This window comes from Hyposmocoma kahamanoa, unplaced genomic scaffold, assembly GCF_003589595.1.
Source record: "Hyposmocoma kahamanoa isolate Upper Pololo Valley unplaced genomic scaffold, ASM358959v1 88, whole genome shotgun sequence".
NCBI lineage: Eukaryota > Metazoa > Arthropoda > Insecta > Lepidoptera > Cosmopterigidae > Hyposmocoma > Hyposmocoma kahamanoa.
The window spans coordinates 5,876,661-5,890,015 of NW_020654466.1; the positions used below are offsets into that span (position 1 = coordinate 5,876,661).

A 13,355-nucleotide genomic window follows, 5' to 3' on the forward strand; every position below is an offset into this window, starting at 1 on the left:
GTCTATATGTGTACCCGTGGCACCCGCGACACAGGGTTTTCCTAGTAGGGGCCTATGTTACTCAACATATCCCCGTTGAGTGTGTGCGTTATTATTATTATAATAATTGTAATTGTCCAGATTTACATTTTGCAATAATAACTGTAAACTAAGTACTCAAATATAATAAATATAAATTTACTATTCAACTTCAACGGTCAATTCGAAAGCATGGCTCCTGGTGTAAAGCGGTCGTCGAATGGCGACCTTTGGGGTGAAAACGCCACAGAGTCAGACAGCAGATGCGTTGGAAGGACAACATAAAGAAAGTAGCGGAGATGAATTAACGCACACACAAACTCAACATAGCCCCGCACTAAGGAAACCCTGTGTAGCGGGTGCCATGGATACACACATAGACAACCACAAATTACACCCAAACTCACGAGATAAATAAATGTAGGCATACAAATATTTCTCCCGGCCCGGGAATCGAACCTGGGACCTCTGCGTGGCAGTCTGGCATGGTAACCGTTCGACCACGCAAGCAGTTAAATTGGATATGGGTGACACAGGCCACCGTGACCTGCACCTATATGGTTGAGAACGGCTAGAAAGAAGAAGAACGAGATGCAAGATATTCAATTTGGTTGTATGGCGCTTGCACTATCTCCTTAAGTTACTTTTTACTTACCAAAAGGTGGCAGCCAAGACACGTTCAAAACGAGTTCATGGTGTGATATCCTCCGCAAGGGTGTCACAGTCATGTTCTGTGGCAGACCCGCGTGCAACACTGGATGTAGACGATCTGGGGCATCTGGGTTGTCCTGAAATAAGTATAAAGTTTGTAATATGTTTCTGAACATTTTTATTCTTTTATAGACAGTGCACATTTTGGTACAATTATAACTTTATTCTCGTTTTATTTATTTATTATTTGGAAGAGCTACAGCTAATTTATAATAAATATAATAAAATAATTTAGAGTCGTATATGTTATGTAACAAGTGACAGTGCTAATTACAAATCTCCACAAATAGCACAAAAAATAGGTAGATTATTAAGGTTTTAGTAAGCTAACCAAAACATTATTATTGAAATGTAATCAACATATTATTTTACATATTACATTTACTTGTTATGTTGTTGTTGTGAGCCTTTGTTCAGCATGAAGCTGAGTTGGCTAGCCTTTTCGGTTATTATTGTATAATGTATGTAGTTTATTTTCATTTTTTCTTTTATGTTTATTCAACGTAATCAACTTATAATATTTGATATGTTATTTTTTATATATATTATTGTGTATACATGTATATAATAGCCGAATATTTTTTTTTATGACACAAAGTGACAGAACAAACAAGTCGTGCGCCTAGCAAGCGACACGCCTGGCCATAGCAATTGTAGTGCCACTTGGCGCTTAAAACCGCAGAGGTATGAGGGGCACTGTCCTGAGACATGACTGAAGACAATGCAATGAAGAAAATGCTTACATTCCTTCTTGGCGGCAGAAGTAGGTGTAAAGTGGCAGTACTTTTCTGGACAAACAGTTTCACAAGGAGCTAATACTGCTGCTACAATCTTTCTTTCTTTCTTAATACCTACGTATCTTGTGAGTAACTACGACACAGGTTGACGATGATTTGATATGTAGGGAAAATAATAATGTTCTTAGTTTTCCTGCGCAAAATGTTTACAACAAATGGACGTAGATTTGAATTTTAAATAAAAAATATATTTAATTTTAAAATTAAATAACCTCATTATCACTTTAACCGAAAGGCGTCCATAAATGGGCACATCAACACAATGTTCCGCAAAGATAGCAACAATAACCAGTCGTATTATTATTAAAGCCCTAAGGCTACTAACAGACGGACTGTATGAACGAAGAAGACAAGTACAACTGCATGCAGTCGACACTAACTTCAAGCAGTTATTGCCGCGAGTCTATTTCAGGAGCTCAGTGTATTTGTTGATATTGAAATGGATTTTACTCGTGGCTTATCACTGCGATCAGAACATTTATGATTCCAAACGCTGACTTTGCTTTTTATTAATTAAATAAACATATCAATACCGAAATCCTCAATTTTAATTTGTAATAAATTCAAGCCCGTAATTTCCGACTGTAATCTATGGATTTAACGATCAAAAATGTAAACACAGGTGCCATTACAATAAAAAATATTTTAAGAATTGTGCAATATATTACATAACATCTACTCTTCATGACAAAAAATAATAATAAACTCAAAGAATTGAACTACAGAACAGGCGCTTGTCGCCTTTTCCATTAATACAAGGAAGGATAGGATTTTTAAGAGAGGCTGTATGGTGAAACCATTGCCTACCCAAATAAATGGGTGATAATTAAAATGTCTGCTTTTTTCACATAATTTTAATAGGACTGAATTTAAACAAAGAGTGTGTGTGTGTGTGTATGTGTGTTAGAGATTGTGAAATAATAATTTATTGTCGATAAATAAAAAAAGTTACGACTATGAGTTTGTTACTGTTTGGGATAACGGCAAGTTTTTCACATATCGAAATACAGATTAATTATTTTTATAATAGTAAGTCATGGGCCGAAGAAGTCGTGCGTCTGCGATGGGATCACATCACCCGGAGACATCAGTTGACAAATCCATGTACCTATAATTTCATCCATTTCATCAACAGCTTTACTGCCTAGTATTAATACTATAGTTACCGTCTATGTGATCTGCTTATTTAGTGTAATTGTAACATACACAACGTTAATTTTGAATAATTCTTTCTGTGATTGAAATTTTCATTCTAACAAGCCAATATTGACGTATTCCAAGATGAGCTTAGTGAAAAACATTTAAATTTGGTAGTCTTTGAATAATTTCCCAGCTAAGTAGATTTTTTAAACTTTCATCTTTGGTTAGGTTAGTTTTTAACCGACTTCAAAAAAGGAGGATCTCAATTCGACTGTATTTTTTATGTGTATGTGTACGCGATTACTCAGTACTTTTTCCGTTATTTGTGAACCGATTTCTAAATTGAATCGAATCTAAAGCGCGTATATTTATTTGTTTTTTGTTTGTTTTTCAAATAAATTTACGTTACAAGTTCAACGGACCCTTTACAGGTTTCACGATCACGGACTGATTATCACTGATTGTAATATAACATACAGGGTGTCCCAAAACTCGTGCGAGAAGCCAGGTTGTATCAGTTCTGGTAAAAATAAAACGAAAATCCATGACACTTAATTAAAAGATAATAGGTATATTTTTCAAAATATTGATAATTGACACCTTAGAACATAGGTTCCCAAACTTTTTAGCTCACCACTTATGCAAAAAAAAAAACCACAAAAAATAATTGAAAACATGTATTTTTTATATTAACTTAATACAAAAAAAGACAAGGAAAAAAATATATATATCGACTGTGAACTGACAACCGGTACTATCTCAATTTTCTAAAGATTTCGCTTTCTAATACCATTTTATACTATTTCATAATCCGTAGCGTAGCAAGAAATTCCATCTCATATACATTTAATTTAGACCCCAGAATCAATTTCATTTAACTTGTACTAACTTCTAACCAGAAGCTATAAAAATGACGCAAACAATTATTTTCTTAATCCAGTAAATTTGTCAAAATTGAGATATTACTGGTTGCCAGTTCATAGTCGATATGTAGTGTAGTTTACAAAGGTAATTCTGGTTTTTTTTTCAAATGCGGTAGCATCTCCTGATTAGCATTAACTCTCCCCAATTGCTTCCGAAGCCCCTACCGCTTCCCTAGGACTCTTCAGCGCACAATTTGGGAAACTATAACCTAGAATTATAATTATATACACCGTCTCTTTGGAAACATCATTAGCACTTCTTTGTATTCCAATGAGCTAAAGTACCGAGACCAAAAGCGTCTGGACGTGAAGAGCTAAAAAATGAGACCTGATTTTGTCTTGTAGCCTTGGCTACACAGCATTTTTCTTTCGCTAACCGTCTGCCCTAAAACTAGACGCAAGAACAATCCATCCCCACTAAGTATGTGTAATGATGCTGTTGACAAATTGGGCTACCATGGCCTCTAGAGCAAACAAGGATGACACGCGCCATAAGAACGATCGATATTGCAAAATATGCCAAAATATATCAACCTGAGCCCGTGCAAACATACCTACTTAATAAAAATAATCTTTACTTTTCTCCTTAAAGTTTGTACTGTGTATATCATTATTCACATTTTTAACCGACTTCAAAAAAAGGAGGAGGTTCTCAATTCGATTGTATTCGATTGTCACACGATTACTCAAATGCCGATTTGTATTGTTGGAAAGAGGAGTTTTGATCCCATTTAAATTTGAAGAAGATATTCCACCTCCAAAGGTGGCACACTAGGGGATGAATTCAGTTTTGTGCACTTTTCGGTAACCGATCAATAAAACATAGCAAATGGATGTTATATGAGGTCGGATTTTTTTTTAAAGTGTGCTTTTGACCTCCATCTCACCTGTTGGCACGTGACTATGGAACATGCACAGCAAAATAATGCCTACTCACACTTGCCTTAAAAAAGACCTGTTCAGGGAACAAGTTGTTGTTTGTCATGTTAGTAATAAATTTCATCTGCTATATTAAGCGTATTTAGAATAATATTTCCATTATTAATTAAATACCGTGTAAATATTTGATTAATTTTAAAATAAACAACTAATTCGAACTACATATACTATATTTTCCCAACTAATATTTTTCTAAATTCCCATGTGTGTTTAAAAGCAAAAACTGCGATTACATGTCATTATTTGCTTGATTTGTACTTTTTACTTAACTGGTAGAAACCATCGGACCTTGGAATAAATCGATGACGTGATCAAGTTGAAGTAATCTATTCCGATAGATGAAACAGTACTGTAAGCCTTAGTGTAGACAGAATTTTGAGCATAGTACGCACCTTGTTATCTTAGAATAGAATATGATACAAAAGAAAAACTAACGAAGTGAAATCAAACAGAAAGAAAAGACAGAAAAGAAAGGAAAGAAAAAAGAGAAAGAAAAGAAGGAAAAGAAAAAAGAAAGAGAAAATGGAAAAGAAAGAGAAGACAGAGAAGAAAGAGAAGATGGAGAAGGAAGTGAAGAAAGAAAATACTTTTATTTGACAACCACAAATGACCCCACACAAAGAAAACAAAACAGAAAAAACATTCAAACTTAAGACACAAACAAATAATTAAAAAACAATGATTAAATTAAATTGTTATAATTTACAGATTATTTACATAAACAAACACAAACAAAGACACTAAAAATACAGATCATTTGCGGAGTGCCGCCAGCGGAACAAAAGGATCACTAACTCAGTATTTGCTCTAAAACACAAAGCGTTCCCAACTCAGAATAGAACAATCAAATCAACAAACAGCACATTATACAATAAATACACTTATACATATACATCTAATACTATTACACTACGAATGCAATACGAACTTACTCAGCCGAAGCCCAGATAAGACCGTTATATTGACTTTCAGATGACAAATGTGTTTCACAAATATAATAACCATGTAAACACACGTCACGTGTCATGTTATAAGCTTATAATATAGCCTAATAAAGCACAGTTATCGCACATAACTACGCAGGACCGTCCGAATTTTAACGACATCGACATCATTAAATTTACAGTGTCAAAGTGGACGTGCTCTTGACCCTGTACGTAAAAACCTGGTTTTCAATTATTTTCTTGTATAATATAAAATGACGGGACGAGCAAGATCGTGCTCCTGATGGTGGGGCACTGCCATTGCGCCCGTCACCCTGAGACATAAATTGACAAGTCCCAAGTGCCTGTAATTTCACCAGCACCCTTACCCTTCAAAACCGGTACACAGTAATGCTGACATTACTGCTTGGCGGCAGAAATAGGTAAGTTCTTCAAAAGGAAGTAGTTTCAAGTCAATACGTAGGTAAATTCTGTACAATCAGCAGTAGTAAAGCTCCTTGTGAAAGAATTCGTTCAGAGAAATAGATACTGCCCCCTTAGCAATTTTAGCAAAGCAGTAATGTGAGCATTAATGCGTTCCGGTTTCGAAGGGTGCTGGTGAAATTACGGGCACATGGGACTTGTCAACTTATGTCTCAGAATGTAATTCTAAATACTACGTTTCGGGTTTGAAGGGTAAGAGCGTTTGCCCACTACGTCGGAGTCGTATCTGGCCCTGTGATCTTGTTCTCTGTCCGAAACAATTACGGTCAAATAAGTATTACGCAACCAAATGTCTCCGTCATGCGGGACAACTCCGATCAGTACCGCGTGGCACTGCACTTGATGAAAAATACCCGCGAGTTATAGGTCCGACCTACTATGAGCACCACAGGCCATGAGCCTGCCGAACTAAAAAAACGAATGTTGTGAGGAAACGTTCAGATACAAAAGTCCCTTTACTCAGTAACAAAGTACACTCAAAGTACTTAATAAACAATTAAATTATTATATTTATTAATGAATTTGATATTCACCGTATTATTATACTGTAATATACATTTATTAGTTATTATGAATCGATATTGACATTTCCTGTATACACTAACTACTAACTAACATTGTTAGTTTAATTCAATTATTTATTAGTTTCATTAATTATGTTGATTTTGTGTATATATACACTATTGTGTACTTATGACTCTCTATTATATAATTATTTTGTAAACTGACGCTTACTTTTCGAAGAGATATAAAATGACATGTAATTGTATTTGTATGAAACTTGTAATGTTGAGAGAAATAAACGAAACTAAATGAAGTCAAGAAGTAAGTAACTAAACTAAAAGACCCATGATGCAAATGAAGCTTCCATTTGCATCATGGGTTTTTAATTTAGTCGAGTATTACTTATTTGACAGTAATTGTTTCGGACGGATGTCGGACGAAGAACGGTAGTAGACCCCCAGTTTCGAATCTGAGAAATTACGGTCCGAAATGTTACAGGGATAATTTCGTGTACAAGCGATAATCGTATTTTCTCAGATTGGAAACGGAATTTGGGTCGTATTCCAGAACTCTACTCAATGCTCAAGTCAGGATTTGAGTATGATTTCAAGCACTGGTAATACGACCCTAATGGCAGAGATTTGAGTATGACTTCAAGTGCTTTAAGCCATACTCAAATCCTGACTTGAGCATTGAGTAGAGTTCTAGAATACGACCCTAAGTGTCGTATTCTAGAACTCTACTCAATGCTCAAGTCAGGATTGCAATTGAAACACAAGCACTGGAAATACGACCCTAGTGGCAGGGACTTGAGTATGATATCAAGTGCTTTAAACCATACTCAAATCCTAACTTGAGCATTGAGTAGAGTTCTAGAATACGACTCTAAGGGTCATATTCTAGAACTCTACTCAATGTTCAAGTCAGGATTTGAGCAAACTTGAGTATGATTTCAAGCACTAGAAATACGACTCTAATAGCAAGGACTTGAGTATGATTTTCAGTGCTCACTGCACTACTAAAGTTCTGACTTGAGCATTGAGCAGAGTTCTGGAATACGACTCTTAGTGTACAAGCGAGAGTTTTCTAGATTCGTATAGCCTTGGATTCGGAACGAATACGAATTGGATGTAGTGCGCACGCGTGCTAAAGTTTAATGTGAAATTACACGTATATACAAGGGACTTGTCAACTTATATCCCAGGGTGACGGGCGCAATGGCGGTGCCCCTCTATTTTATTATTTTTATTATTATTTTTATGTTGTAATTTAAAGCTCTAAGTGGTTTTGAAACTGTTAGAGACAGCTGTGTTGCTTACCACCAGACGCACTACTTATTTGTCATGTCACTTGGAATCACAAAAGAAAAATTAAGTCATGCTGGTATCAACTTAGGCGATTAACACTCTGCACCGCGTCCCGCGACGGAGCGCGGAATTGCGTTTTTTAACGTTGTACTGAAATATCTCGGTTTGTATGGAAAACACGCGCCGTCGAACACAGTCACAACACGGCGAACAGTAGGGTATGTCACACTGCGCTCCGCACTACCGCGCAGATTTTTAATCTTTATTAAGTTTGTATATTTTAGAGCATAGACCACAAAATAGTAGAACTTAACATTTTATTTTATAAAAAAATAAGCGCGTGACCTTCATCTAACCTGGTGGAAAGTGACGATGAGGTCGACGACGTAGCATGCACACCTAAATAATGCCTATTCAATCTTGCCTTGAAAAGGCCCAAGTTACAACTTTCAAGGAACAAGTCTGCCGGCAGAGAATTCCACTCCAAACGTTCGCCATATAAATATGGAAGCGAAACGTTGCGTGCGAATCCTTGGAATATCCACAACATAGGGATGGAATCATTGAAAAGTTATCAAAGAAAATATATAAATATACACGCCCTATGCTCAAGGTAATAAAATTCAATATTCTTGACTGATTTTGTTTATTTATTGAGATCGTAACTACTTTCCACGACATCGATTCCACCCGTATCCTTTTCACCCGATCATGGTTTCGGGGGTAAACGTCAAATAGTAGTTTATAGATAAGGTCCTCTATACTCTGTATAGGGGTACACGAAAGGAGCCTACCAGCACGACGTACTATTCGCATATAATGGCAAGTATAGTGTATGCCATCGATACGTTATGAAGATAGTTTGCATTTATATAAACTTCGAGAATAGGAGAAGGAAAATGCGTGTGTTACGCAAAGCGTGTTACACAAAACGGACAGTCGTCGCGATTTCTGTCTAAGTTATTACGCATGTCGAACTAGAGACAGAAGTAGGTAGGCATAGTTGACAACCAATTTTCACAAATGCGTTATATTGTTCAATTAAGGTTTCTTCTCTGTTAAACCTCTTTACACGGCAATATTATCATTAATAATGACAACGTTTTTATAAAAAAAAAACACTTCAAAAATTTGCTTATCCGCTTTCACTGTGTTTGTTTGTTACATCCATTTACCAAGTTTTATTGAAATCGGTTGAAAAACAGAAAGTGAGTGAAATCCTGTAAGCCGGAAACATTCCCAAATATTTTCTTCAAATTTGAATTGGACCATGTCATTGGCATGAAGTTCATTGTGCTATGTACGATCTCGTAATAAATCGCTGATAAGGCCTCAAAATATAAATATCAACGTGATGTCAATGTTAGTCTATCTTGTATCTCTTTATCTTTTGCCTAGTATCGTACCTATATAAATTTGTGTTATACGTGATTTAATTTATCAATAAATATATGATGAGCTTTGAGAAATTTGTATACCTGACTATTGCAATTTTGTTTTCCGTCTATAATCCGAATTTTATCTGAAAATGTATCAAAAAGAATTTTATTCGAAGCTCAACATGGGCTTATTTGTTTGTCTAATCAACGTAAACAAATGAAAGAGGAATTTTGATACATAAATTCTCATTTGCTTATTATTGTGGATGTATTAAACCTACTCACCGTAAGGCTAAATTCGCGAAACACGTGTACTCTTGCTTGATATGATAAACTATCATTGTTTTGTAAAAAATTGATGGCCGCTAAGTACGGTTGACAGCGTATTTAACTAACTTCGCCTTATCGACGTTTTACTGCTGTTTGTATATTAATTACACGTATTAATCGAACTTTATTTGAAATGCAAACACAAAACAAACAACTAATATAACAAACATGTCAAACGGGTTTATTAGCCACATGACAGTGGAGTACATATCCCTCGCTAATATTATGCCATAGGGTTACCTATCAGAAGTCCGAAATGACATTTTCCAGAATTAACGTGTGAATTTTCGTAACCTCGAAAGTAATTTTGAGACGAAAATATTTTTTCTTTTAAACCTAATTTAATCTGACCTAACCAAACTTAATCGTATCTTTGTGATAAACGTCCACCATATCCTGAAAGAACAACGGCTTCGTTATAATTGGGTTTTCGGGGTAATGAAAATTTGAACAAACGTTACTTCGGAAAAAATTAATTAGAATTTGTGATAGGTTACCATGCCATAGCCTTTGATGTGATATAGAGTTATCAAACTATTCGTTAAAAGCTGTACAAGTACTATGTATGATAGCTACAAGTAAGTAGCCAAGCGCAGTAGTAGATTGGATTAGATCAAACTCGATTTACATGTAAAAACAGCTTTAAACTTACATAAAACGGAGGTGTCATATCCGGATGGGGACGGAAACGTGGTATACTTAAACCATCCCCGTCAATTTCCGAAAATTCTTTGCTAAATCCTTCAGGGAACACAAATACAAATGACACTAGCACAACACAAAACAATGCTTTTAATTCACCCATATTCACATTAACACATTTCCTAAGAATAAACGTAACGTAGTGCGTAATGAGCAATCCACAAGACTATTGGATATAGTGTCATTTTCATTTCACATTCACTTTCAAAGAATCACATTTGAACTACAACAGTGTAAAACACTCGCGATTAGTAATCAAGGTAAAGAAACGTATATAAAACACCGTTTTTCCGCGAGCACTGCAAAACTAAATTCAAGGCATATTTTATCAATTTGCACATAATCAGTCGATAATATAGAACTAGAAAAGCATTTGGTTATTCATTGATGACGTACTTTATCAACAAGTATGTACTCAGAGATAAGATTATATTATACCTACAATGTACATAAGTGTGATATTGAAATATAATATTTTTATTATAATTAAATAGAGGCATTTGAAATTCAGGTAATTTGCGTGACCAAAACTTCGGGTTGCGTAAAACTAGAACTCAAGACTAGATTTGAGCCGGCAGTACTTGGTGTCACGGTTTGGCCTTCATAAGAAAATGTTTGTATGGATTTTCCCAAACGTCCACGGCATGTGGTATAATTAATTCTACGTTTAAGCTTATAACGTTACTAATATTAATATGTAAGCCATATGTTGCTTAAAAAAGATTCAATGAGCAAAAAACCCAAAAACATATGTGTACACATTAGTTTTAAGTAGTTCAGGTACAGTTTTTGTTCTTGTATATACTTTTTTGGGCCTGAAGCATGTAATTATGTTTTTCTACTCCTTATACGCTTATTTGTCAATTATAATTTCATAAATCATATTACAAAGGCGCTCTTTTTACTTCTGAACCAAAATTCTATATATATGGTAGTATTAGGTATATGGTACTTGCGACACAACTGAAGAATTTAATAAAAATAAAGAACTGCGCATTTTTCCTAATTAAATGAGTTCCATTAAATCATCACGGTATTCCTGAAAAGAATAACGACGGTGTATTTGTGAAATTATTAAAATTAAAACAATATTATTAAATATCTCTAAATGTTACATAAAAGGCGTAACCGTTTGGCAAAAAATAACTATTTAACAACAGTTTATCCATAAAATATCAAATATGACGCTACTCAATCGCTCTTGGTTAAAATGTAAGCGGTACTTGGCCAATCACGGGCAGTTATGTAGAACATTTCTATCTTTTGTTTTTTTTTGTCGTGTAATGTTTGTTTGCTTCCGTTTGAGTTTGTTGTCGTTGATTGTTAACAAATACTTAATTATTCTAATGTAGGGATTATATTTTATTTTTTTCTTTTTAACTGTAAAGAAAGTAGGGATTATAGCCAATAAGTATGACGTATATCTACTTTTATACTTTGTAACGTATTGTATATTTGCCGTTGTTGTATATTCATCATGTTGGCTTTCCTATACAATAAATAAATAAATACTTTGTCTTTAAATCGATACCTCACACGTACGTTGTTGTAAGTCAAAATGTAATTTTTTGCTTTTTAACTTAAATATATCCTTTTTATGTATATAAAATTCCACATTTTTGTATATTTTTATGTATATAAGGTTCCATATTCAAAAGTAGGTTAAAGAAATCACTAGTGTTATGTTTATTTTCAAACATGGAACCTACAATATACTCGTACATAAAAATGGATAGTTTGACTTACACCAACTTACGTGGAAGGTGTCGAAATATTGGTTGTGTTTCATTTTTTTAATTTACTCGTAGAATAAGTATTGTATGCAATCATTACAATATAATTAGGTCTTAAAAGCACCTATTACCTAGGGGAGTCGGCAAACACGATACTTGGCTTCAAGAACTCTCATTATACAACGATTTTATGAAACGGTTTAATAGCAGTAGAGCTTCTTGTGAAACAGTTTGTTCAGGGACCTATTTCTGCCACCAAGCAGTAATATTAGCATTACTACATTCCGGTTTAGAAGGGTAAGGGTGCTGGTGAAATTACTGGCACATGGGACTTGTCAACGTACGTCACAGGGTGACGGGCGCAGAGGCTATGTCCCTCAAATCCATGCGATTCAAAGCTGAGTGGCACTACAACTGCTAAGGACAGGCGTGTCGCCTACCGCCAGGCGCACATAAAAACTGTGAAAATGGTATACTTACATATTTCGAAGATAAATTGTCCAAGCGAGTGTCAACCGAGGACAGTATTTGATCATCTTCCAGAGCCGACAAAGTTGAATATTCTGTCGGTTCAGTGGTAAGATTCTCAGGCACCTTACTTGTAGTCAACTGTACTTTGGTCCCGGATATAATGTTGATGACACTTTTACCACCAAGCAGGGACAATCCGGGTGTACATCGCACATTTACACACAAATACACAACAATATAGGCAACACGAAGTTGACATTTCATCATTATGATCACATCACTTAAACTTATTATATTTTATAAATAAATGGGGATTTTTATTCGATGTTTGGCTCATAGTTAGTATTTCCACGATTTTTTTAAGTATATAATTATTTTTGTTTTATATAGAAATATATAACAACACCTGAAAAAATACGAGCAATACATATGTAGTGTAGCGAGTCGCAGCAGTTGCTACAAATCTTTTTTGTATATATTTTATAGTCTCTTTAAGTTTTAGTTTTACATTTACATTCTAAATTTAAACGCAATTGTTTTGGCGCCTTTTTTACTACTGTTTTCGTTTTTTAGATTGATAGCTGTACGTGTTTTAAATGAATAAACTATAAGTACATTTGCTTTTGGCCTTGCTCACTCGTTGTTAGCACCCACTCTTTAACCCATTGATACAGTCCACTACAGATATGTTTGAGTGAAAGGTAACTTCTAGGCAAACATTTCCGTTTACGATGAAGACGATGCATCTAGTGAGATTGTAGACAGCCGTAAGTCTGTGCTTTGGTTTATTTAGTTTGGTTTGTTTCTCAAACATAATGTTACAATACAAATGGCATAACTATAAGAAAATATATTGAGATCGTCAAAAAAATATTGTTGTCATTAAATAATATCAAGGATTGGCATAAATCTACTATATATAAGAAGCAGTTGAATGAATTAGTAAATTTATTTATATATTTATATTTATAATA

At 34.7% G+C, this 13,355-nt stretch overlaps 1 protein-coding gene across 3 annotated transcripts in view; it reads right to left on the minus strand.

Moving 5' to 3' along the window:
* The window catches only part of LOC113235992, a 74,049-nt gene extending 61,360 nt beyond the window's left edge, over positions 1-12,689 (minus strand). For 2 of the 3 annotated variants that reach the window (XM_026471915.1, XM_026471916.1), the window contains exons 1-2: positions 12,391-12,689; positions 674-806 (exon numbers count right to left, since the gene is read on the minus strand). In XM_026471915.1, the coding sequence (XP_026327700.1) occupies positions 674-806; positions 12,391-12,648 (391 nt within the window). In that variant the 5' untranslated portion in view covers positions 12,649-12,689. Of the gene's footprint in view, positions 1-673; positions 807-10,127; positions 10,244-12,390 lie in introns of those variants that run through there. The other variant, XM_026471917.1, reaches the window with a different exon arrangement.
* Between the last annotated feature and the right edge of the window lie 666 nt (positions 12,690-13,355).